General features: G+C 41.3%; 1 protein-coding gene and 1 long non-coding RNA gene across 3 annotated transcripts in view; one reads left to right on the forward strand and one right to left on the reverse strand.

Annotated features, from left to right (window-relative positions):
* Nucleotides 1-10,582: 10,582 nt before the first annotated feature.
* Nucleotides 10,583-16,439, reverse strand: LOC140905412 (uncharacterized). The gene is made up of 3 exons (XR_012156847.1): nucleotides 16,036-16,439; nucleotides 13,599-13,729; nucleotides 10,583-11,206 (listed from the first exon to the last, which is right to left on the reverse strand). It is a non-coding gene; the product is annotated as an uncharacterized lncRNA (long non-coding RNA).
* A 544-nt stretch (nucleotides 16,440-16,983) lies between these two features.
* The window catches only part of CHMP2B (charged multivesicular body protein 2B), a 32,679-nt gene continuing 21,960 nt past the window's right edge, over nucleotides 16,984-27,702 (forward strand). Inside the window, exons 1-3 of one of the 2 annotated variants that reach the window (XM_073304167.1) lie at nucleotides 16,984-17,167; nucleotides 22,352-22,443; nucleotides 26,402-26,596. In XM_073304167.1, coding sequence (XP_073160268.1) covers nucleotides 17,134-17,167; nucleotides 22,352-22,443; nucleotides 26,402-26,596 — 321 coding nt within the window. In that variant the 5' untranslated portion in view covers nucleotides 16,984-17,133. The remainder of the gene's footprint in view (nucleotides 17,168-22,351; nucleotides 22,444-26,401; nucleotides 26,597-27,702) is intronic. The other variant, XM_073304176.1, reaches the window with a different exon arrangement.

Consider the following 27,702-nt stretch of genomic DNA (forward strand, 5'->3'; position numbering starts at 1 on the left):
TCTTCACACAAATACCCATATTCTCAAGTGACCAAGGGTATTCATATGCAAACAAATTTATTTGCCATTTATTGTACTTTTGCTTACAAAAATTCAGTCCTCCAATCAGGAAGAAAGAACAACATCACACGTCCTAAGTGACCATTCACATATCATGCTTCATGAATATCCAGGTGAACACTTCATGAAAAACTCAGAGGCGCAATTCATAAACTGCTCATCAAATGATTATGAATAACAAATAGATGAATGAAAATCAGTTATCTGTGGGCAATTCATGAACAAAAAAGTGCTAAATTCTTTGGATAAATTATTCACAGTGAATGAGTCAACCAGCTCTCTTTCGACAGTTCATTATAGTAATGGAAGCTATTTATAAGTGAGTCAAAAACAGTACACTTGGCTGTGGCCCGTTGTTTCTGTACAAGAGAAAAATCAGAGAATCATCTTGCTTTTTTATCCCCCTTGTCACAGCATTTCATGAACATTAGTGACAAATATCACCACAAGAACTAGCTGTAATCGATACAGCAGTGAGAATGAATTTCAAACCCACCAGTGGTTTCAAAATTTAACTAACATTGCAAATTACACTTGCACTGATTAAGCTATTAATATCAAGAAAACTATTGTGTTAAATGTTCTAAGTCAGCAGAAATATGAATTAAACCCTTAGTTTCAGAATTCTAACATCATCATGCAAAATATGCAGCTATATGGGGCAGTTACTGCCAGCCAACCAATAGTAACTCCCAGGTAGTTGTCTGATCGGAAATTTGCCTAGCCCTACAGGGAAGCATACTGCAGAGAGCTGCTGCTCCCTGGTTCTACTCCCAGTTATACTTCCTGTAATTAGAACTGAGTAAATTTTTTTGGCTGAATAGTTCAAGTCAACCAAATTATTCACACATTTGCCAAATAGTTTCTGTCCAAAAAAAAAAAAATGTGTGTGTGTGTGGGGGGGGCATTCACAAGGGGACTCAGGTACCACTCACAAAATCAGAGGAGGGGGTGGAGCTCCCCCTTAGACCCTATAGCTGGAACACTCACCCGGGATAACCCAGATTTAAGTCCCTACTCTGCCTGATGAGAGCAGTAGCTTGGCGTTGGTCTCCCACACTGTAAGTGAGTGCCCTAATCATTTGGGTATTCTGGAGTGGGGCTCTCTCATTCTCTCCTATTGATGCTGTTCCACTTTATATAAATTAAATATTCACTAGAGCAGGGACTGGAACCCAGGTGTCCCCCCAATCACCAGGCTATAGAGTCATCCTCACTCTCTCTCTGGCTAATATACTGTTTTCCCTCTTCTTTGCATGTTTAGATCCCATTACAATCTGCGGAACTCTTTGCCAGAGAGACTAACAAATTTATAAGAGCATAAGCTTTCGTGAGCTATAGCTCACAAAAGCTTATGCTCTAATAAATTTGTTAGTTTCTAAGGTGCCACAAGTACTCCTTTTCTTTTTACGGATACAGACTAACATGGCTGTACTCTGAAACCTGTCTTTGCCAGAGGACGTTGTGAAGGCCAAGACTATAACAGGGTTCAAAAAAGAACTAGATAAATTCATGGAGGATAGGTCCATCAATGGCTGTTAGCCAGGATGGGGAGGGATGGTGTCCCTAGCTTCTATCTGGCAGACGCTGGGAATGAGCAACAGGGAATGGATCACTTGATAATTACCTGTTCTGTTCATTCCCTCTGGGGCACTTGGCATTGGCCACTGTCGGAAGACAGGATATTGGGCTTGATGGACCTTTGGTCTGGCCCAGTATGGCCGTTCTTATGTTCTTAATTGCCTACACACCACACTACATTGCAGAAGGTAGATGCGGCCTCCTCTGTCTTCTATCTCAGAGTCCCTGAACCAGCAGAGTAGCTAAGCACATGACTACCTTAAAGCATATGAGTATTCCTATTGAAGGTAATAAGATAAGGCATGTGCTTAAGCACCTTGCTGAAATGGAACCCCAAAACTGGTTTCACTTCATGCTAATCCTCAATAATGTAGTGTTAGTATGGCCAAGTTCAACAGCTCCACTACTTGAATTCTTTGACAGAATTAACAGCCCCATATGAATCAAGGACAAAATTGGCATGACTGCATAAGCAAAAAACTGTGAAAGGTAAAGTCACACCAGTGACTTGATCCAAGCTAAAAATAAAGAGCAGCCATTGTTACAATCTATGTAGGATCAAACTTGATGAAGAATCAAGGGTACTGATCTGGTAGTCCAAAGACTGGAATGCATTTCAGTTCAAATCCTGAGCCCAAAAAACTGGACCAGGCACTGGGCAGATTCACAGGCAAAGAATGAAAGGACAAGGAATCTTCTGCTGAAATAGCCCTTATGTCCTCCCCTCCACACCTCGCAGGTACAGATATGCTAGATCAGGGGCAAAATCTCTTTAGATTATTTGCATAGTGTCATACATATACAGTGACTGTGTATGGGCAAGACTAGGTCGTGGGGGAAGCTAAATAGTCTTGAGCCAGTCCACAGTCTCTGAAACGGCAGTGATCAGCTTGAGAAAACCTCTAGGGAGCCCAACACAAAATGAACAGGGGTTTCTTGAAAGCAAATGATATTGTGTCAGGAGGCATTCTTTTCAAGAACAGAATGCTTTGCAGCTGATGGGCCCTCAAAATTCAACCTTGAGGGAAAAGCCAAGATTAAAGTTTGCTTTTATCTAGGTTCATAGTCCCTGAGATCTAATAGATTTGGTACACTGGTTGCAACTTTAGTTTCCCTTGAAGGGTAATCACAGGGTACATGACAGGAAAACAGCTGCATTGTACCCCATAGTGTAAAATGTACCACTCAGCGCCATGTACTACTCTTCTTCTGTGCCTGCACCCCCTATACTAAAGACAGTGAGCATTCTGCTGCAGATTAAGGGCATTGTATTATTAAATATCTTAATCATCCAAAATACTCTGGTCCATATTGTCCCCTGTTGCTGTAGGGGAATGTCATATGCACATTCATATGTCTGCACAGGCAGCTACACCAAGAGGAGATTGGCTCCTAGGGAACACAGGAAGTGATACTGACATCTTCCCTCTGAGTGCCACTAGAAGAAAACAACTTTAAATCAAGCTTGGCTTTACAGAAGCTGTGCCAGAAGAGGATGCCCAGGAGAGGCACTGAATCAGGGCGTCTCTCAGCTGGCATGGCAGCGTGAAGATGGTCCCTTTAGCTGCCCAGCCCACAAAGTAGATGCGGCTGGGTCAATATATAGGCCCACCAACAGAGCTGTGGTTGCCATCAGCTTGTGCTACAGTGCTCTGCTTCTGGCAGACTTCCCACAGCCACTGGACCAAAGCATGGGTTCCTGTGGCATAAATGAATCCAAATTGCTGCATTAAATTAAAATATTTAAATTATTTTTGTTGAGGTGCGATATAATGAAGGATCAGGCACACTGGACTTAGTGTGAACTAGAGAACATACTTTGAATATATTTGAATTTATCTAGTCTTCATTGTTGATATTTCCTTTGAAATTCTTAATATTTCTATTTCATTAATAGAAAAATGTGGGGAACCTGTTCACCATAACATCTAACCCCAAAAGCACTAACAAAGGACACGGCAGACCAGCAGCCTATTACTGCAGTGGTAATCAGTTCAAATATTGTTAACATTGCTAGGGTTGCCAGGCGTCTGGTTTTCAACTGGAATGCCTGGTTAAAAAGGGAACCTGGTGGCTCCAGTCAGCACTACTGACCAGGCCATTAAAAGTCCAGTCGGCACGCAGGGCTAAGGCAGGTTCCCTGCCTGCCCTGGCTCTGCGCAGCTTCCAGAAGCAGTGGCATGTCCCCGCTCTGGCTCCTAGGCGTAGGGGCATCCAGGGGGCTCTATGTGCTTACCCCACACCAAGCTCCAGCTCCGCAGCTCCCATTGGCTGGGAACTGCAGCCAATAGGAGCTGTTGAGACGGCGCCTACAAACTGGGCAGCACACAGAGCTGCCTGGACACGCCCCCGTGTAGGAGCCGGAGGGGGGACATGCTGCTGCTTCCAGGAGTTGCCTAAAGTAAGCATCACCCGAAGCCTGCACCCCAGATCCCCTCCCATCTCCCAACCCCCTGCCCCAGCCCTGATCCACCTCCCACCCTCCGAACCGCTCAGTCCCAGCCTGGAGCACCCTCTTACACCCCAAACCCCTCATCCTCAGCCCCACCCCAGAGCCTGCACCCCCAGCCAGAGCCCTGAACCCCCGCACCCCAACCCCCTGCCCCAACCCTGATCCACTTCCCGCCCTCTGAACCTCTCATTTCTGGCCCCAACCCTGAACCTGCACCCCAAGCCCAGAGCCCGTACCCCCTCACACACCAACCAACCCCCTGCCTCAGCCCGGAGCCCCCTCCCATACTCTGAACCCCTTAGCTCCACCCCCCCAGCCCAGAGCCCCCTCCTGCACACCAAACCCCTCATCCCTGGCCCCACCCCAGAGCCTGCACCCCAAGCCGGAGCCCTCACCTCCTCCCGCATCCCAACCCACTGCCTCAGCCCAGAGCCCTTCCCCTACTCCGAACCCCTTGGCTCCACCCCAGCCCAGAGCCCCCTCCTGCACACCAAACCCCTCATCCTCAGCCCTACCCCAGAGCCTGCACCCCCAGCCAGAGTCCTCACCCCCTCCCACATCCCAACCCACTCCTCAGCTTGGAGCCCCCTCCCATGCCCTGAACTCCTCATTTCTGGCCCCACCCCAGAGCCTTCACCCCCTCCCGCATGCCAATCCCCTGAGCCAGCCCGGTGAAAATGAGCGAGTGATTGGGGGCAGGGAGAGCGAGCAACAGAGGGAGGGGGGGGGATGGAGTGAGCGGGGGTGGGGCCTCCGAGGAGGGGCAAGGCAAGGGTGTTCGGTTTGGGCAAGCAGAAAGTTAGCAACCCTAATTGCATTTTTAGTGAAATGTCTATTGAATTTTATGTATCATCATATAAAAATGTGACCTCTTTTTAAAAAAAGTCTTGTTAAAAAAGGATTGACCATTAAAAGGCCAAGTTAAAGAAGAGTCCTGCATGTGAGAGTTCTGAACTGGATAAAAGAAACTAAAATAGTCCTAGTTGTACCTTGTTTAACTATTTAAATGTCTCCGTTGAGATTTTCAAAGTGAACTAGAGGGTTTACCCACAAAACTCCAATTGAAATTAATGGGAGTTAAGTGGTTAAATCTCCTTGTTGGCTTTGTAACTCTCAGCTTTCATTTTTATGTGGTTGAACTGTTCTTTTTTTGAACGTGATACATGTATTTTACATATGAAATGTTTCTGATAGAAATACAGTGCAGACAACGTGAAACAGTTAAGAAGGAAATAGATAGCGAGCGGCAACTATGCACATTCAGAAGTAATCTGCAATAAATCTGGTGCCTTATTAAGCAGTGAAGATAGTGTTGATCCATGTTAATTTTTTTCAATACTGGTTTAAAACAAAGAACAAAGGGAAGACGGCTTAAAAGGAAACCAAAGGAGATTAAAAATTACTTGCAGCGTTAGTGCTGAAAGTAATAAAACAGGCACATGGGCCTACTACAGTGCACTCTTGCAAAGCATAAAGAACAGAATCAGCTGCAAACTGTTTGATGCTGCCCTCATGGACACAAGGTGATAAAAAGGGAATAAGCCATTTTTATAATACTTTAGGGCCCAACCCAGCATAAAATATATCGGGTTTTCTGGCGGGGCATGTTGTGAGACCTGATTTTTAGTGATTTCTGTGGCTTTATGGGCACTTCTGCAGTACAAAAGCTGAACATATTTTTTGTTGGATTAGGCCTTTAGATAGCTATTTTTACTCTCAAAGGGTATGAAAACTGACAAGTATACAGATTACTTGAGAAATCATTAATCATTAAGACAAAGACCAAGTTAAAAAATTGTTTCAACTTTTCCAAAATCAAGAAACAAAGCTCTTAAAAATCTTATTGTTGTAAGGTCCATATACCAGCTTCAACTAAACTATATCTGAGTGGGTATCAGAATCTTCAGGTTAAAATACAAATTGCGTAGGCAAAATTAATGGTTAACCAATTACTCTGTTTGGGTGTGTGTGTTTAAAATGCAGTTATATAAGAATTCCATTTCAACGTAGTATGAATGAATGTCCATGGTTATCAGTAAAAAAAAAAATAGATTTTTAAATTAGTAGTATCATAATAGCAACTGTGTTTTTTGTGTGTTTGTTTAAGAAAAACGGGTTTTGTAAGTTTTGACTAATTCAGGTAAAAAGAATTAAGTACTAATAAAATTATTTTTACCTAAACTAATCAAAATTTACAAAAACCACTCCCCTATCAAATAGTCATACAAACAAAAAATGACAGTGGCTATGACAATACTAATAAAATCTAACTGTATTAATTATTCCCCCTTCAGCTTTCTGTAGGGGTTCCCCGGAGCTCTATCCTTGGTCCTCTTCTCTTCTCCCTCTACAATTTTGTCTCTGCGTAATCTCATTCACAAACATTCATTAACTCATTCAGCTACCTTTCTTCTCCTTTTGCCAAATTAAAATCTTGTTCTATCTCTCAGATATCTTCTTGTACATGTCAAACCATCAGCTTAAACTTAACATGGCCGAAACAGAATTTGTAATCTTCCCCCCACCCCCAATCCCTCCCTACTCCCTCCTTTCTCAACCACTGTAGACATCACCACCTTCCTTCCTGTCACTCAGGCCTGTAAACTAGCTGTCATTTTTGACTAAGCCCTCTCTCTTGAGCCTCACATCCAGACTGTGTCTAAATCTTACCAATTCTTTCTGTGTAACATCTCTAGACGATGACTTTTCCTCTCTATCTACACTGCTAAAGCTCCCATCCAGGCCGTCATCATATCACATCCAGATTGTTCCCACTGGCTTTCCAAAATCTCTTCTTGTTCATATCCATTCAGAATGTTGCTGCAAAGATCATTTTTCTAGCTCATTACCTTGACCATGTCACCCTTCTCTTTGCAACACTCCACTGGCTCTCCTTTCTCTACAGCATCAAATATAAGCTAGATGGCTCTACCTTAACAGCCCTTCATGGCCTAGCCCCACTCTATCATCTCTCATTCACTCTCATATTGACTCCCACCACCCATCAGCCAATGATGCCAGCCTCCACCACACACTGGTGGAGAAAAGCACGTTTGTGGTTTCTCCCATGCCACCCTTTATGCTTGGGAGGACTCCCCATATACATCCACAAAACTACCTTTTCCTCCTTCAAATCTCTTCTTAAAACTCTTCTGTGCTATGATGCCTAGAAAACATTTGACTATAGTTAGGCAGCAGGTGTGCTGAGACTCCTGCCTACCACTTCCAATGGATCCTCATTGTTTCCTTGTACTCCGCTATGATCCACCTATTATCTCTTGTGTTATACTTAGATAGCAAGCTCCCTGGGGCAAAGAGTATCTTTTTGTTCTGTTTGTACAGTGCTTAGCCCAATGGGGTCCCAGTCCATGAATGGGGCTTCTAGGTACTACCACAACACCAAGAAATATTAACAATAAATAACTAAATAAATAAATAGTATGTTTAACTGTGAATTTCTTGGTTTTATAATGCTTCATCTAGGGATAGTTACAACATCATTATAATGTATTTTACTCAAAATGACTGATATGTGCTCTCATCTGCAACTCTATGTTAATATAGTTATGTGATAAAGCTTAGTCCCTCCCCTCCCCCAGCAGCTTGAAATGTACTATCCTTCCCCTGAAGTATACATGCTGGGGGGACAAGATGTCCGTGATTTATTTCCATCTTCTCTGAGATCCATCCAGCAAGAAAACCAGGGCAAGACACGATTGCTCATAGACAGCTAAACTTGACAGATCCTATTGGGCTCTGCAGTGTTCTACAACCCCTGCCCACTGGCTGGCTATGCCACTCCCATATACACCCAGAATAACCAACACTGTCAAATTAATTTTGGGAGATTTGTGGTGGGATAGGGGCACATGACACTCACCTCCCTGATGCATCTCTGCTGGATGTCCACAGCAACCACGGTCCTGGCCGGGAGCAGCAAGGAGATGCTCAGCGCCACTTGGAAGCCTATCAACATCCCCCTCCCTCACCCAGCCGCAGCAGAGCAGGAGGGAGACAGAAAGAATGGCCAGTGCATAGGCACATCTGGTGCTAGGGGCAGGTGTGTGTGCTAACAAATTCAACAAACAGGACATGTAGCACATCCACTCCTCCATCCCAGCCAAAGAATAGACACCAAAGAAAGGGATTGGAGTTGCTGGGCAGAGCAGGAAAGGAAGCATTGCTATGGTGGGAGATAACATTATTAAATCAGGAGTCTGGAATTTTTGCTTGAAAATGGGAGTCTCCCTGACATACCAGGAGACTTGGTCAGTCTCTTCAAGCCCCCCATTAGTCCTGCCCCTCACATGCTGGTGTATGATGTCACATGCTGAGAGGGGGTGCCCTTGGAATACTTGCATGTGTTAGAACCACTGTGTTGGATCACACTGAAATCCCATGCGGGGGACAGCTGTTGGAAGCAGCGGGCATGTGCTCCCATTGTGGGCAGGATCATTGATGCTCAGCCTAAGCATCACAGAGGAGAAACCTGAAGGCTGGTGGTGGGAGCTGCTGCCATACCTCACAGTGGTTGTAACTCAGGTTTGCTGCTACTCCCCTCCTTCCCTGTGTCCTGTGCTTGCACTCCCACCAGAGCCCAGGCCCCAGGGAGCTTTATTTCCCATGTGTTGGGCTATGCCAGGTGGGGGTCTCACAGGTGCAGTAGAGGGGGACGGTCCCTGACTCTGGCCCTTCCAATGGCCCTTCTCTGAGAGGTAGTAGGACCTAGTCTGAGGAATATAACTAGGGTGACCAGATGTCCCAATTTGATAGGGACAGTCCCGATATTCAGGGCTTTGTCTTATATAGGCCCCTATTATCCCCCACCCTCTGTCCCTATTTTTCACATTTGCTATCTGGTCTCCCTAAATATAACATGAGCCTGGCCTGGCCTGGCCTCTGGGATGGCCCTTTCTCGCCTGTGGTGATGAAGGGACCAGAGTTGGTCACTTAGGAAAAGGATTCAAGTTCCAGTCACACACATCTCTCCCTTTCTTTCCACCATTCAGGCTCCACCAGAGTCAGTGCACATTCTCAAAGTCCTGGGTCCTCTCTCCTATTTCCAGCCCTTGCTCCAGGAAGGGCAGCTGTAGGAGTGATCAGTTAACCCTCCCCAAGGATTGGAGGAGCTCAGGGTCAATGCAGATACCCCATTTCACCCCATCCCCCTTAATATAGCTTTTGTCTTGGAATACATACACATTATACATAGGTTTGGAAGGATAAGATTTTTATTGGTAAATGTCAGCAAATGTCGATTTCACTGTATGCAAACAAACTGACAAAAAATATTTCCATCAAAAATAATTGAAATTTACAGATAGTCAAAATAAGAAAAATGCTGCTTGATAACTTAGATTTTGGTTTAAGAATATTTACTTTATATATTTTGACATTTCATGGTGACAAATTGTGTTTTAACAGTTACAAAGCTTTAACTTTTTGAATCTCAATATCTACTACCATTAAATAATTATTGTCTGACCCCCCCGTAATTTCTCATAACTGAAAATGTAAAGAAAAAAATGCTGAAAAATAAACAATACTATCCATTAAAAAAATAAAAATTAAATTCTGCCAGGCCTAACTATATATTCAATATACGTTTCACACACACAGATACACACAGAAAGAGGGAGAGAGAGTATAAACAATAAGAATTATATGAAACAAAGTTCTCTTTGGACTGTAAAGTTTGAGGTTGAAAGCAGATTATTTGCAAGCAATTTACAGAGGCAATATTCAATCAAAACAACTACTATCAACCATAAAATACAGCATCAGCTATCTACCAGGGGTAATAACTCTTACATATTATTGCTGGGAATTCCTTCAATGCCCAAACCATTTTTAGTTTGCAAGGCTGCTTAATTTGTTTGACATGGTTGGGAAGAATCTGCAGCTCAACCAAAAATATGTAGTTTTACCCCCATTATCTCTGCACATAAAGAGTCGTGGAGCTTCAGGCTAGAATTAACACAAGATAGGCTATTATGATTGTAAGAGCATTTAGCAGCAGTCCCTGTTGACTTTGCAGTTTATAATAATAAATATCCCCCACATAATCTCACTCTCTTTTTTTAAACTTGATGCCTTAAGGAGTTCTTGAAGCTTTGTGATAAAATATAACAGCATTTGCCTATTTAGGTGATACCCTTGATTTACATTTCTCCTTGGGCAAAGTCATTTAAAGACATAGTGTTTGCAAGTAAATGCCTTTAAAAATATAACCCTTGATTTTATAAATGCCCTACAGAAATATGATTTCCTACTGAACCTGGTTGCTGAAGGTAAACTAAATCTCCTTGTTCAGAACAATGGAGTGCTTTAAAAAGGATTTTTCTTCTTTTTACTCTTTTAGAATGGAAGATACTTGTAATCAAATTGAAGGTTACAGAAAGTGCACTTTACAACCTGAGAGTTTCTCTTTCTTATTAATATTAAAAGAGGCGAGTATTAAAATAAACTACTACACAGTGGACTGGGCTGTTAAACTGTTTATAAAGTACTGCACTGTCCACATACCATAAACAATGAGAAAATATTATTTTTTCACGAAGGAAAGCTGTTGGCAGACTTTTGAAACCAAGATCTCATTCCTGCAGAGACTTATACACATGAGTAACTCTATGCAATTGAATAGTCCAATGAGTTCAACAGACCTACTCAAATGCATAAAGATTTGCAGAAGTGAGGCCCAAATGAACAGGGGAGTCATACATTAAAAAAACTAGAAATCACAGAGCATTGTTGACAGACCACATTAACTGAAGTACCTGTATTAAACCATCAAGTTATTTTTCATCTTTGTCTTAAAGACCACTTTTGTACTCACTCGGAATTTCAAGTGAATTTAGTGGGTCTCACACCAGTTTCTAGTGGACACATGTCCACATTACAGAAAACACCATCACAATTGGCTGCGTATAAAGAGAAGACTTCAGTCTCCACAGATGTCAAATCAGTAACTATCACAAGTATTGCATTCACTGAAAACAATTTTTAAAAAATTAAATATGCTTCTTTACCCAAATTTTTATTCCCCTCCATTCTGCACATCTTGCTTTGTTATTGTAAGGCTGCTAATGAATGTTGGACTCATGTCTGTGATTCCTTTTTAGAAAGAAAAAAAGGAGCAATTAAGCATTTATCCCAAATACCGACAGTACGCACATACACACACACATTTAATAAATTCCATTGACTTGCTAATAGATGTCAATAAAACAATCAAATTTCAAGCTCAACAACCTTACCGTGTCTCTTTAAATTACTATAACAATAATTTAAAATACTATTTTTCAGATAAACCAAAATTAGTTTGAAATTCTATGTAATTTCCAAATAAATGAACTCCAGATTATTGGCCCAAATCCCATCTCATGCTGGTTTTACTTTACTCCTGTGTGACATCAGTGGGAGTAAGAAAAGAATCAGGTCCTGTGATCCTAAGTATTTATCTTTCCAATTTAAGTTTACTTTTTAAGAATGGGTTAATGTCTGAGTATTTGGTGCCCCTAACATTTGACTAAATATTTTCTTTCTTTGGTAGCTTTAGTTCCTATGAGCTTTCATCAGCTCTTAGATACTGTAAATTTCTTTTCTGGGAAGCTGTCCAATCTGTAAGATGAGAAGGTGATGAACTGTTCACAACACTATTTGAGTTCTTAGAAGACAGATGGGAGCCAGTTTACTTAATTTTAAGCAAAGTAGGGGAAGCTTTGAAACAATACCAAGCAAGCAGTCAGTATTATGTTAGTGACAAGACTTTGGTATTTTTCCGTTAAATAAATTCAGTGATCTATCTTTAAGGTGAGGTCTCCTAACAGTTCCCCTTCTTTCAAATGTAAATGTTACACTAATTAGTATTAAATTAATTAAATAAAGCTATTAGATGTTGTATCCACGTGCTGCTCTACAGGCCCTGAGCCTGCAAATGACATCACGGCCTTCTTGTGGGGCCCCATTTCACCAAGTTCAAGGTCAACAGGCACTGAATTTGAATGAAGTTAATATGGATTGCATAAGGCCAGGGCAAGAGAAACTTCAGAACCCTGGCTGTTGGTGGCCTCAGCATTGCTTAACTGTGACAGCCCCACACACTATTTCTTGCCTCCTTTACACCCCTTTCCCCTCCACCATCTCCCCTTCACTCCTTTTATCTCTCCTCTTCTGCTCTTGTTAACCCTCTCTTCCCATCCTCCCTAATTTCTCATCCTTTTCTCTCTCTCACAAATCTTCAACTCTCCCTGAGCCTCCCCTGATTTCTCTTCCAACGTGGTGCTGACCCCGCCGTCTTCATCCTGGCACTCAAACATACCTACATTCTCCTCCCCAACTCCTTCCAATCCCCCAAACTTTAGCCCCTCTACATTTATTCCCAGCTCCTCCCCACTTTGGAACACCCACTCCATCTTAAAGTAAATAAATAAATTAAACAATGGTTAAACCTCATCCAGACAGTCACATGGTCCCCAGTTCAGCAAAGCACCTAAGCATGTGCTTAACTTTTTAGCACACGCCTAAGTACATTATTGAGCAAAAGCAGTTAAAAATAAGCACATAAAAATAAGCACATACTTAAGTGTTTTGCTGAACTGGGACCTGACCACATATCACTGTAACACTCTGTCTTCCCTTTCCTTTCTCTCTCCCTCTCCCAACCTGCCACTGTTTGTTATCACCAGTTATGGAGCCCTAAACATCATTAGACTACAATCCCGCAAACGTGCAAGTGCTTAACTGTATTACCACTTGCAGTTAGACTACTCATGGTAGCAAAGTAAGCACATACATAAGTATTTGCAGGCTTAGTGACTTGGGCTGTAAGCTATTTGGGACATGGACCACGTCTTTTTATTTCTTCACTTGACTCTTCAGGCACTGTATAAATAATACATAATAATATATTTATTTCACTCTCTAACCTTTTCTTTCATTCAGCTGCCCCTGATTTTCTGCTTGCTCTTTCTCTATCTCTTCCTTCTCTAGTTTTCTTATGTCTGTGGGCTCAACGGCCAGCAAAGTCTCTGCCTTTCACAGCCACCACCCTCTTTTTATAACAGGCTGATTCACAAGTGTTCCGTCTCAAATTAGCATGTGGATATTGCATCATCTTCCCAAACCAGTTTGTGTGACTTATTTTTACCTTGCACCCAACAATTAAGAATAATAAGCAATCTCTGCTTTCTCTTTTCCTGAAACTCAGATATAGAGCCATCGGGTGAGTTACTGCTCTCTGAGTGGCTTTAAAGGTGACCTTCAATGGGCAAGGAGAGGGTGAAAGTATCCTTTTTTGTCTTTATGATTTATAAAGAAATCTTTAACATGTTTTGGGTTTGGTTTTTTTTTTTTTCCCCTCCTCCTGCTTGTTTTTACATTACAAATTCAGGTCTTGTTTATGGTATAACAAGAAAATAAAAGGTGAGCTACTGAGTGCGGAAATAAATTTTAGTCAGATAGTTTAAAACTTTAGTTTTTATTAATAACTATTTAACTCAAATACCTCACAAAGATGGAAGAAATGTTCTCTTTGTGTGAGAGTCAACACAATTACACCTTCATGTGAGGGCTGAGAAAGCTTCTGATCCAGTTTTGGGGTCTTCAAATAAGTCCTTTAGCATGGATACAATATTCCTAAAAGAAAAAGAAAAACAAACATAAAAACCAAGAATTTAGCATATAATTGTGTGATTTCTTACTATAAAGCATTGAACGAGCAGTTACCCCTTAATGTTAACCACATACTTAAGTGCTTTGTTGAACTGGGGCCTAGATTTACAAAATGGAGGTGGTGTTTTAAACCGATTATTTGTGTTCCTTATATCTAGATTCCATACATGTCAACAAAGCTTGTGACAACATACTACCACATAGGCTTGTGGCATGAATAAATCAGTGGTTACCCATAGATACTTTAAACATTGCAGCCACCTCAAGAATCCTAAAGCCTCTTTCTTCACCTTAGCACAGCAGGACAATAGAACCATTGTGCCGAAGAAATATTTTTTGCCTGCCTTTTTCCTTTAGCTAATTTGTTTAGTTTAAAAATACCCAGTGATAAAGATACACAGCTGCAGAGAACCCAACTGTGTAGACAGATGAATGTCAATAATAAAAAAGGAGAGAAAGTAACTGGTTTGCTGTTGATGTATTGGAGAAATTTAAACACTGAATCCAAACAGGAAATGTGGATTTGAATCCAAGTTATGAGCCCCCCTAATCCTTGAGTGTTCAAAACCTAGGTATTGGTTTTACTCATTATAGTGATGTGAAAATTTGAAATCAAATTCTGTTTTTTCTTTCAGGCCCAATATACTGGTTAGTTATTTTTGTTGTCTCTCATAACCAGCATGCAAATACAAATAAAAACTTAGTGAAAAACTCCTGTATCTCTGCTTCCACTCTAAGTATTGGAAGGATATTAGCAGGGATTGAGCAAGAAAACTGAAATGTGGACGTACACTGGATGATTCATTTTACCCCTCATCGTGTATCCCTAATTGTCCAAGGAGATTATGACATTACACACAATCGAAACCCTAGCCTACTGGAAACTGTTAAAGATACCTTGTAGTGTACTGATAAAAGGCCTGGACATGTGAAGAACAATGAAAACTTGTCAGTTGTAATAAAAAAATTATTTCCAGGAAATTAAACATATTTCATAAAGTAAATAGCATGTCTGCCTTCATCCATGTATATTGTTAGGATGTGATTAAAATGTGAAGTTGCAATAGAAAAATTATTTCCATGCAAGGTTATGCAGGTCTGTTTGATTATGCTATTAGAAAACAGAAAATTAGAAAATGAATTATAAATCTCTTTCAATGCAAGTTTGGATCTAGTGATGGAATTCACTGCAGCATTATGACAATATGTTTCTTGTTTCGAAGGCTATGAAGAAACTACTATTTTTTTTAAAAAAATCAGGAATGAAGGTATATTCATGCTATTATTCAGATCAGTAGCTTAGCAGCCTGTACAGTAGCTCCAAGATCCTTTACTTTTATGTCACATGCTGAGATGCTTGTCCATGATGGACACTAATCCTACATCATGCGCTAGGTTATTAAGAATTATGGATGTGAATTGTCACTGAAAGACAAGAACATTGTTACTAAGTACTCCATACTCATTTATTTTATATCTTGCAGTATGTATGATCCTCAAATAGGAGTTCATCAGAGAAAATTAGTAAATATCTTAAGTGTGGCAATGTCTAGGAACAAGGTAACTAAAATTACCTTGTGTTTGTAAAGATTTCAGACTTTTAAGTTTGTTTGTTTCTTCCATTTATTTAATATTCATATGATGTTACATCTTATTATCTGAGAGTATGATCTATATGCCAACATTGTAGGTAAGGAGTTTATAAATCATACACCTGAAAGCTTTATACATGACAATATCTCAAATTTGCAACTCTTTTTTGAATTGTACACAGCTAAACCCATTGAAAAGGTATACAGATAGAAATCTATAACATGTAAAATGTGAAAATCCACAAAGTCCAAGATTTGTGTTTTCATTATTCAAATACGTCCCAAGACAACCAGGACCATTTCTCAGAGAGAGAGAGAGAGAGAGAGAGAGAGAGAGAAATAATGGAATGTGTTAAAAGAAAATGTAACTCTAAGGTTTAAATGAAGAAGTCAATAAGAAGTGTGATGGTGCCTCAAGACTTCATTTTGCAGCACAATGTCATTACAGTCGAGAAGCACTCTCCCCTTTTTAGTACTGTGAGAGATTTAGACATGGGACCTTTTTCCCAACCCTGAAATGATTTAGGGACCCATGAAGGTCCAGAAAGCTGTTTTTGTGGGTCACAGGATGACTCCATTCAAAAGTTGAGATGATGCTAGAAAATATCGGGATGGGTGGCAACCCTGTGTTAAGGAGAGAGTAGTGCTTGATAATTTTAGTGATAGTTCTAAAATTACCCAGGGGCAAGTCTCCGCCTCTTCAATTCTCCATCCTTCCTTTACTGCACCAGAGTGCTCCAACTGCTTCACCCACCTCTTGCCAGTGGGGCTCCCACATCTTCCATCTTCTTCCTATTTAACAAAGTAAATCAGATTGCTGCCTCTCCCAGGCATAAGTGTCAGCCACCAAGGAGTTTCTACATGAGAGTCCTCCCAACACCCCACATATGTGACTGAAAAAGTTGCACCTCCCTAGCCTCCCTTGATACAGAGGCCATCCTCTGGTTACAGACCCAGCTCGAATGTCTGAGTTCGAGACACACCTCCTTTGTTTGAGCAGGGGACCACTGTTATGGGAACGGCAGGCTGCATTTTTCTCTGGGGTCTGGCTGATCAGACAGAACCTGGTTTGTGTCACTGACTCCTCCTGCGCCCTTGTGCCCATCCTGCCTGGCGCTAGTGCACCCCCCTCCCTAACATTTACACTGGGCTGCTCATCACCCGGGGCTGCTCAGCTGGGATCAGTGCTTCACCCCCCTCTAGTGATCCAGCAGCACCTGCCCTTTCCCAACGTGCCTGGCTGCTGTTTGGCCCCCTAGACCCCTCTGCTCTGCCCCAGCGGGTTTGCAGGCTCTCCTGTCGGCAAGAAGCTTTATTCAGTGTGTGTGTGTGTGTGGGGAGAGTATAAACCGAGGGGTGAAGCCTGGTGGGGGGGGGGTTTGGGGGAGGGCAGGAGGGAAAAGGAGTTAGGAAGGAGAGGGGAGAGGGGGGAGGGCAGGGAGTTGGGGCGAGCTGCGGGGGCAGGGGAAGGGAGGCGAGGGGGAGCGAGGGCGCTGGGGGAGGGGATCGGGAGGAGGGCGCTGGGCGGGCCGAGGAACCAACGGGCGCTGCTGCGGGCGGGCGCGCGGGGGCTCGGGGGCGGGGCGGGGCGCTCCCCCCCCAGGCCTGGAGGCGGAGCCGGAGCCGGCGGGGCGGGTCTCTGCGCCGGGGCCGCGCCCCCCTGCCGGCGGTCACGGGAGAAGCAGGAAGGACGCGCGGCGCCGGGTGCGGCGCGGGGGCTCTGGCGGCTCCGAGTCCGGCTCTCGCTGCCCGCGGCCTGCGCTCGCCGCCGCCGCCATGGCCTCGCTCTTCAAGAAGAAGACGGTGGATGGTGAGCGGGGGCGGGGCGGGTCGGTCTGAGGGGCGCCGGGGTCAGTGTCCGGCTCTCGGGCCCTGTGTCCAGGGTCGGTCCGTCTGGCCGCCTCTCGTTTCCCTCCGGGTCAGGAGGGGGGCCTTGTTGCTGCGGGCCGGAGCTCGCCCCGGGGGCCGCTTCCAGCGGAGCCTCCCTCCGCCCGCGGGCTCCCTGTGTCTGCTCCCGGGGTGGGCGGGTCCCCTGCGCACACCCGTCCCGGGCCGGGGTCACAGGGACTCGGTCCCGGGGGTGTGTGTCGGAGCAGAACGGGGCCGGGCTGGTCGGAAAACAAGGAGGTGCACCTCGAGTGACTCATCTAAAGCCGTGTGTGTGTGTGTGTGTGTGGGAGAGAGTGAGTGTGAGACACACACACACACACACGTACCCTCCCCACGTACTGAAAGCGTCAGGGACCGCTGATAAGTCAGTTACACGGGGAAGGAAGTCTGTAATAAAAGTGGAACTTTTTTTTGCTCGCTGCAGTGTTGGGGGTATGTTTGCATGGTCCCTAAGAACATGGGGTGACTCTTAAAGATGGTGCCTCGAGATAATAGTTAAGTCGAACCTAAAGAGAACCCTGTTTGGGGGAGGAGGGTTGGGGTTTTGTGTGTTGTCTTTTTTAACCAAATATATATTTAGTTGTTCGAAGTGATACAAAAATACTTCTAACTTAAACAATCAGGAGAGCCATGGAAACAAGTTGCTCTGTTCTCTGAGAACACTTTTCTGTTTGTTTGGTGAAGAGAAGAGCAAATAAACATTGCTACAGATTCAGTGGTGTCTAGCTGTGAGCTCTTGGTGTTCTGTAGTTATCAGATCACCATTTACTGTCTGTTGTTTGGTTTCAGAGTAACAGCCGTGTTAGTCTGTATTCGCAAAAAGAACAGGAGTACTTGTGGCACCTTAGAGACTAACCAATTTATTTGAGCATGAGCTTTCGTGAGCTACAGCCACAAGTACTCCTTTTCTTTTTGTCTATTGCTGTAGTTCTTTTAAAGTAGCTGAGAATCTCCTGCGGTAGAAGAAATATAAAAAAAATGAATCTGCTGACTTTTCCCCCGGCTTCTAACTTGTTTAAAATGCTAGTGCCTTTATTATATTTGGGTTCAGTTTCTACCTTGCAAGTTTTCTAACAAAAGGGAATATTTCCTGTAGAGTAAAACATCAATGCTAGTTTCATACATAAATATATTTGCATTACTATTTCTTCTCAGTGTTCTTAAACTCAACTATATATAGTGTAGTTAAATTTTAAATCTCCCCTCCCACCCCACCCCAGCAAAGTCTTCTTTTTAAAGTCTTTTTGACAGAGCTCATGCTTGATGCTTGTCTCTTGAATTGCTTCCATTGTTTCTCTGCTGGGCCAAAATACATTGTTTTTATTTGTCAGGCTTTATTTTCATATATTGGCTGTCTACTCCAGTGTCCATTGTAAAGTGTTTCTTGAAAATGTTACTTGTGGGGTCTTGGGAGCAGTAACATGACTAAAATGGCCCCTTTCAATATCACTTTTCTTTTCCCATAATTACTCCTTAGGCTTAAAACAATTATTGAGCATGAGCTTTTTGTGCAGCGTGTGTTCCTCTCAAGATTCCATTAAAATATTTTGTTGGAACCTATTACTGCTGAAATAATTTCAGACTTAGATGGCTTGCAGTGTCTTCGCACATCTGGGAAGGAAGAATCTGAATTGCTACTCTTCTTTTTCCAGACAGATTGATGTATGCTTTAAAATGAAGACTATGGCTGCCGTTTCTGCTTATTATTCATGCTTTAGTCATCTGACAGTAATTGAGCCTGTCTAGATTGCATTTCACTTGTTACCCAAGTAAATGAGGAAAATAGAAGCATACAAGTATTAGGCTGCTTTTGTGGAATACAAAACCATGATGTAGTCTTAATTATGGGAACATTATTTCCTTTTCAGACTGTTTTAAACAGACTTTTTTAATAGATGGAGGTTGCCCTGTCTTTACAATATAAACCTGAAAAGGGTTCCTGATTTCTCATCACAGCACAACTTTCAATAACTTATTCATCTTTTATTTTGTTACATTTAAAGGTTTGAGTTTGAAACAACAAATTTTATATTTATTATGGGGTTAAATCAGATTAACAGTCTTGTAAAGGGGCATCATTTTTTAATCTGTTTTCAAATCCAAACTTGTTTGCATGTCTTACAGTGCTAAAATCAGTTAAGCATATAAATCTAATTCTTATAAAATAGACTAGAAGAAGCCTTCTAACCACACCAAAAATCAACTGCCATTGGTAGTTACCTCATTCTAGTAATACACTGTAGTATGTTAGGTATGCAAATTTAACTCGTGTGACTCTCGGTTCATATTCAAGCACTTTTTTTTCTCTGTTAGGAAACCCAATAGCATTAAACTCCAGCACCTGCTGACTTTTTTACTCTTTAGAATTCTGCAAAATTAGAGCAATATGGGAGGCTGCTTTGAGTATGCAGCCTATACCTAGGAGAGCTATTTGTCCCTCCAACAGTGGAAAAGGAGTTCTGCTTTAGGAATAAATCCCTCTGTAGATTTTAATATTCACTGTAAGACCTATGCAGTCTAACAAATGAAGACAAATCTTTAATGGAAGCTGAAATGACGGGTTCTATATCATACATTGCTTTTAATATTTACACTTTATCAAGTAAATTCCATAAGGCTTCTACATAAACAATAGTATGAAGAAAGTGGTCTCTTGCACCAAGTGAAAGCAATTTGCATTATCCTGTAAGGAAGATAGTTAAGGTACTGTCTCTGCCCTCAGATGTCATTTTCTGTTCTTTGTAGGGGCAGTATACAAAAGTCATCAATAGAGCATTGTTCATATTTGTTTCCTAAATGTCTCATATTAAGTGTGATGTTTTGTTATAATGCTAACCTTTGATTTCTGTATGCCCATGCTAAAATTTCATGATCTGGGCTTAGGGAGCTTGTATATGACGATGAAGTAGTTCCATGACGAATCACATTTTGATAATCTGTTGGCAGATGGAATCATAAGACCCAAACTAGTGAGGTACTCATTGTGGAGTACCTGCAGCACCTCACAGGATTGGGCTTTTAATGATGAGTGGGTAAGATTGACTGAAGTATGTTGTTTGTCTAACTTTGAATGTGTAAAAATAGGCTTTTATTTTGTTGTGTGTGGCACTTTACTACTGAAAGTGCCCATCCTACTGGAAGGTGCTCAGGTACTATGGCAAGAGGATGGTATAAAAATCTGTATAGATATTTAATACTACCGTGGCACACCTATTGTTGATTAGGGGTAAAACATTCTAGTTTTTGTGGTAGTTGATATGACAAAAGGGGCTTTTGTGGATGGATGTTAGTTTCTGATATTCTAAGGAGATTGTTGACAGAGTATTGAAAAAGTAGTTTTTGTAGTTCAGTGCTAAATTTCTATACTTGCAGATATGAGGGGTGTTTACTAAGTTTAACCTTTATCCCAAATTCCTTGTTTTTGTTAAAAGTAACTATATGCTTGTAAAGATTCTTAAATTACTGATATGTACTCAAAATCAACTTCAACTTAAAGGTAGTCTAGTTTAAATACATTAAGAAAAAAAATCCTAGCAAGACAAGGGAAATGGGGCACTTCTCCATTTTCCCTTTGTATTACATTTAGATACGCAGAAGGGGATCTTAACAGGCACTCAGCATTAGGGCTCACCTGAGTCAGTTGACCAGATCCTAGAAGGCCTGTATGTCTCCCAAGTATAAGTGTCAGGTAGTCAGAGAAACCCTAAGGGGTGCTTAGTGGGCTTTCTCAAACCTCAGCCCCCATTGGTGCCACAGTTGCAGACATACTCACCTGTTAAATTCCTTTAATTTTTCTTTTCAAGTAATGTTTAGAATTAAAGCTGCTGGCTTGACAGTTTTGGGAATGGAATTCCTTTCTCCTCAAAACAGGTACAGAATGTGTAATAGCAGTGCAAGCTGCTGCATTCCATCACTGTATATCAATCTTCCTATGCCCAGATCACCTACTAAGGGGTGAGACTAGTAAGAGGTAATTCAGTGATCAGTCATTCCTTGTCCATCCCCAGCTTCTCTAAGGCTGCTTATGTGTATAATGTCCAAAACTAGGCATTGGATTGCAAGACCACTAACTTTTCCCCAAATGGACCACTGAACAGCTGGGAGCAAAGCTATATTTTTTGGGTGTGTTCTTAAACACTGTTCCTTTTCTGTCTGTCCTAATGGCTGGGGAAAATGTTAGCTAAATTTTAAGTTAAGCTTTGGTTAAGTTATAGGCACATCTTTTAAGTACTGCTATATATTTTTTTAGGTCGGATTACTACCTTATGGAATTGCTGCTCTCAAAGAGGGTGTCAGGAATGGATAAAAGACTTGACCAGTTTTCAGGCAATTCTGTGTCCCATCCCTTGTGTCTTGACTTTTAGTTGAATAAGTGCAGCTATGGGGAAGGGCAGGATTTTGGAGTGGTCTCTATGCACCTCAGTGAGGAAGGAGGTAAACAGAGCCAAGGGATTCACATCTATGGAAGCTGCTGCCATTTCTCCCTACTCTATAGAGAAGGTGCAATGGGAACCAATGCTATTGCTCTATTGAAGCAGCTCTGGAACAGTCCCATGGTTATTCGGGAGAAGGGAGGATTCCTTCCCCCAACCCTATCATCACAGACCTCACGGACCTCTCCACTGAATATTTTGGCTACGGTGGCTGAGATAAGGAGGACTTGGCTCATATTGCTGTGAAATAGGAGTTAGAGATATGCTTTTCTGCATGGGGAAGTTGTTCTTGACACTTCCTGCATGATTAAAAGAGACATGTTTATGGAATATAGAAGTCTCTTGTGCCAAATGCTTCTCTCAGTTACACTGGTACAAACTCCATTGAAGCCGCTTAGGTTTCATTGGTATAAAAGGAGAACTTGGCCTATAGTGTTGAAATTTAAGATAGTATTTCAGACATGTAAATTTATATTCTAACATCATTGCATATATTTGATATTTATAGTCCTAGTAAGAGATGCATGTGTTACTCTTATGATAAAAAATCAAATTAATGAAGGGAAGTTTTCTATCATCCAATAAATTGCAGATTTTCATTACATGTTTCAATACTGTTAAGCATTCAGTCTGAAGAATTATTTTACCAACTATAAATATTTCCTTTCCAGATGTAATAAAGGAACAGAATCGAGAGTTAAGAGGTACACAGAGGACTATAACCAGAGATCGAGCAGCCCTCGAGAAACAGGAAAAACAGCTGGTAAGTAGAACAGAGAATTTTAGTTTACCTTTTTAAAACACACAAGTAAGTGTTTGTTTGAAATTTTAAATAAATGGCAAGAGAATGTCTCACACCTAAATGATAGTCTTCAAAATCTTGCTGACTTTCCCCACTATCTACATTAGTTACCTTATAGTGGGGTGGGTTTTTTTACAGTGCTGGGAGACCTCTCTCCCAGTGCTGGTGCTGCGACTACATAGCCATGTTAAAGCGCTGCCACAGCAGTGCTTTAATGTTGCTAGTGAAGACATACCCTTAGTCTTCCTGAATCTCTAATAAGTGCAGAGTCAGAAGCTGTGCTGTTTTTCATTATATAACCTGATTCTTTTTTGTCCAACAGCATGGGTAAATTTGGGCCAATGTTTCGTAACCTGTTTTAAAATATTAAAATATTGGCAGCAAGGGAATATACTGTTGACTCAGTAGCCCAGCATTAGTGCTTTGCATTCCAACATGAGTTGTTGGGACTTCTATCCCAGACATGACCCTTCCATTATAGATAGCAAGGGCCATGAGCTTTGGAGGCAATGCTCTAAGTTCTTGGGTTAGAAAGCAGTGAGAAGCATTAGTATATGTCATTGATGCTTATTTAAATGAACATCAGTGGTGAGGGTTTCAGAGGGAATATTAGGGCTTATCTTCAGTAACAGTTCATCTCAAAACACAACATGACTTAACAGCAACTGTAGACAAAGACAAGTCTAACATTGTCACCTGGATGTAGTTATTCCTATGGTCTTCATAGAATTTCCCTACAACCAGCTGACTTTATTAAACATAACTGTGATAACTCCCTCATTGAACGCTTGATCGTTAGAACATGTCCTTTAGTTTTATGTCACCTCATACCTATACTGGTGGAGGTATACGTCAAATTACATGCCTTGATAGATGACACACAAACTGTGTGGAAAAATTCTGTGACAGTTCACTCCCCGGTTTAGTGGTTAATAAGACATTGCCTCATATGGTGGCAGGTCTTGTGGATATCAGTTTTGGCATGAGAAAAATTAGAGAGCCTGAAAGATGACTATTCTTGGAAATTTTATCCTTTTGCTAGGGCTTTAAGATATGTCTGATAGATTGTGTAAGTGGTTAAGCTACCATTATTTCTTTTAGTGCCTTGATTTCTGTAAAGAAATTCACCTTGAAGCTTTGAATGCACTCTTGTCAGTAACTTGCTCCAGAAATATATTGTGTATTTTTTTCTCTTGTGAAGGAAGAGGTGAAGAGAACAAGTCTTTGAAAGACTCAGTCTTCTGTTGTTACCCTTGCTGCTCAGACTCTAAGAAATCTGAATTTTCAAAGCCTGGTACGCTTGTCATTTGAAAAGAGCAGGAAATTGTCAATGAATCAGAACATTGTCCTGTAACAATGGTCTTTTGCTGCTACTTATATAGAGAGGCAAAACAAATATTTTTTAAAATAGATGTTGCTCTGTGATAGCATTGTTACAGTTATTTACTGTTTTTATATTTGTCTTTACTTGGCTAGCGTGGACAGTTTTGATGTCTGATCAGTAATGTATCCTGCTTACTATACTGTTGACTTGCTGAATTTTGAGTAGGAGAAAGATGTGACTGTCTTAAAATTTCTTCATAAATACCAGGACTATGGATTAATCTTGTCTTTTACTTTCACAATTAGTGTTAATTATGAATACATCAGCCATATAGCAACTTGATTCCCTGGCACAGATTCAGTTTGTAATTGATAGTTTAGTAATACTTGGCATTTACAGTTTATAATGTTTCATCTTGAAAGTGTGCTTTTCATACTATAATGAGATCTGCGGGCTACAAGAACTACTGTATTTAACTGGGAAAACTGGTGCTTGCTAACATTTGCTATTATAACATTTGGAAATCTGTGTCCAAAATATGCATTCCCAAGTCACTCTCATCTTAACCACATAATATTGGAGTTATATTTAAAAAGCACGATAGTTTCAGTGATATTTTGAGCACCCTGTAAAGTGCCCACATATCCTACATGTAGGCTACCAAAACAGGATTGCCATTCCATTTCATACCCACAATACTTTTCTATTGATCTCATGTACTTCACTTACACACCTGTATTTTCTCTGGTAAAATTGCATCTCTTACCAAATCTCTCATGAAGTTTAATTTCCTCAAAAATGAGGGATTTTTACGAAGCAGTTTCTGCCAAGCTAATGTACCAGTCTCAAAATATTATGTTCCTACGATAGTTCTGTATTTATAGTTTTCTTACACATGAGGGTATCTCTTATGGTCACAGGATGTTGTCTCTACCATAGTGGTAAAACCAAAGCAATTAGTCAGTTAACATTTGCTTTTGGAGCATCTCCTGCAATTTTGTGTATCTTGCTGTTGGTTCCTCAGTGTCTACATGCTGTAGTCTGGTGGCCACTATTTACTATCACAGAGCAACTGGCTATGCTTCATAGCAGCCTTTTAAACATCTGTTGCATTCAGGGGAGGGTAAAGCACCTCTCTTTTCCCACCAACAGCTGCAGTGCTGTTATTACACACAGTTTTACTTATTGCCTATTCCCGGAGAAAATGTTGTCACAATTGGACATATGAATTGTATATGTTCAGTCAGTAACATTATGGCAAATTAAAGAGAGAAGCCCTATTTTTTTTCTCTTCAATAAAATGCTTGGTATGAGGATTTTATGATAGTGATCAATTTTATCATTATGTTCTGTGAAGAGCTGTTAAGTCAGAGGTGCAAAACTTTCCTTGCCTCCATTAAATTAATTAGTCTTGTATTCCCTCCCCATATTGGTTATAGAGTTATCTGGGCATAGGTTTTGCCTAGACTAGGATTTAGGGTGTGATATTAGCTTGTGGCAGTGTAGACAAGGCACACTGCATTTATTATGCACTAAGATAATTGAGTTAAATCCTGAGGGGTGAGGGAAAGCTTGGACTTCAACTGTTTCACAGGTTACTTCATGTAATCTGCCTTCGAAGAAAATAAAACTCCATAATCTTTGAGGAGAGGTGCTGAAGGGTAAAATTTTTCTCAAAGTTACCTGTCCAGGTATGCTCTGTTGCTTAAGTGGCCACTAGGTTGCAGCGGGTGAATGCAAGAGGAGGGTCTAAGAGTATGTCTCCAGTGCAGTTAAACACCTGTAGCTGACCTATGTCAGCTGGCTCAGGCTCAGACTACAGGGCTGTAGATGTTGGGGCTCAGGCTGAAGCCTGGACTCTGAGATCCTCTCCCCTTGTGGGGTCCCAGAGCTCTGGCTCCAGCCTGAACATCCACACCGCAGTTAAACAGCTCCATAGTCCAAGTCAACTAACATGGGCCAGCCTCATGTGTTTCGATGGAGTGGAGACATACCTTTAGACTCTCCCACCTCACAGCATCCCAGAGCCCAGGCTACAGCCCAAGCCTGCAAGTCTACACAACAATGAAACCGCCCTACAGCTCCACGAGCTCAAGTTTGCTTCATGGGGCAGCCGTGGGTTCCTCTTTGCTGTGTAGATATAGCCTGAAAGACCTATAGAAGGAGGAGGTGAGTTAGCAGTGGTGTTGATCACCATTAGTTCTTAATGTGTATATTTATCAGCCTGTAAACTAAAGGATCTCTCATAAAAATACACTTTAACTCTCTATGACTCCATGTCAGAATGCACAAGTAATATCTACCTCTATGTAAAAAACGGTATGTCAGAGAAGTGCACATTCCCACAGTATAACACACGTTATTCTTTTAGTAATAGAGTATTGTCATCTATTAATTTTTTTTCTTGCTATAGACTTCTGCTAGAAAGGGAAATATTCTTGTATCATTTGTCAATTCCTTCATTCTCAAAGAAGAGGTTTGTGAACATGTGGTTAATTTATCCAATCTAGCATTTATTAAAAAATGTTTAGTTGTATAACTTTATAGAATTCTTGTTCACTTAATGTGAATCTAAAAACTACTTTCTAAAACTAGGAACTGGAAATAAAGAAAATGGCAAAGACTGGTAACAAAGAAGCCTGCAAGGTTCTAGCAAAACAGCTGGTGCAGCTGCGAAAACAGAAAACTCGAACCTATGCTGTTAGTTCCAAAGTTACCTCCATGTCAACTCAAACGAAAGTGATGAATTCCCAGATGAAGATGGCAGGAGCTATGTCAACCACAGCAAAAGTAAGCAGTTAAATCAATATAAATATCTAAATGTAATTCATGCTTGCAAAAGTCTTGACGAGTTCAATGTTATCTTGTAAAAATTAGCTGGAGATAAATGTATTGTGTAATACTACATTTAGCAGTGATGATGCTTACAGGACGAGTACTAATTTGTGTTTTGAAAAACACTAAATTAGCCATTCATATCTTGCTGGTCAGTATCTGCTATTTAAACTAACAGGCTCTCACACAGTTGACTTATAATATCTTTGTCAGGTTTCAGAGTAGCAGCCGTGTTAGTCTGTATCTGCATATGCATCCGATGAAGTGAGCTGTAGCTCACGAAAGCTTATGCTCAAATACATTTGTTAGTCTCTAAGGTGCCACAAGTACTCCTTTTTCTTTTTACGAATATCTTTGTCGTAGGCCAGAAAGCTGTTCAGTGTTAGTGTCTGGTTAATGATTAAAATGGATTCTGTAAGTCTTGATACAGAGGATAATTACAGTAGGCTAACAAACAGCTTTTCATTATGCAACGTCTTGCCTGTAAATTTTGTCTGTCATGTAACTGCTTCTAGTGGATAAAGCCAAAGTAGGGAAGACTGATTCTAGAAATCAAGGCAGTATGTCACCTAGCTTTATAACTTGTGTGAAAATGAGGCATCACTTTCTGGCTGACACTTCTAAAGGGCTCAGTGAGCTAGAATTCTGCTTCACCCTCATCCTCCACACACCAGGGAAATTGTGTTAAATTGTTTTGCTTCTTGTCTCATAAAACTAATGCACTGTAATTTGATTTGATGCAGGAAGTAGCTGCTAGGAAGACTTTGCTCTTAAAGGGCCACTATGAACAAAGTGTTTTTAAAAAATAAAGTAAAAAAAAAAACAACCCAGTTCAACCCTCCAAAGCTGTGGCTGTGCAGTAGGTCTTTTTTCCTCCAAGAGATGGTACAGCTGACTCCATGATCAAGTTAAACAAGACAGTTTATGCTAGCATGCACCTCTTCTCTTTCCTGTGACCTCCTTGCCCATCATTCTTACAACAGCTTCACATAAGTGAGGAAGTTAATCTTGCTTTTTAGAACTATCGCATCCCTCCCTAGCTGAGCGTTCTTCTCTCTGGG

Source organism: Lepidochelys kempii, chromosome 1 (assembly GCF_965140265.1).
Source record: "Lepidochelys kempii isolate rLepKem1 chromosome 1, rLepKem1.hap2, whole genome shotgun sequence".
Taxonomy (NCBI): Eukaryota; Metazoa; Chordata; order Testudines; family Cheloniidae; genus Lepidochelys; species Lepidochelys kempii.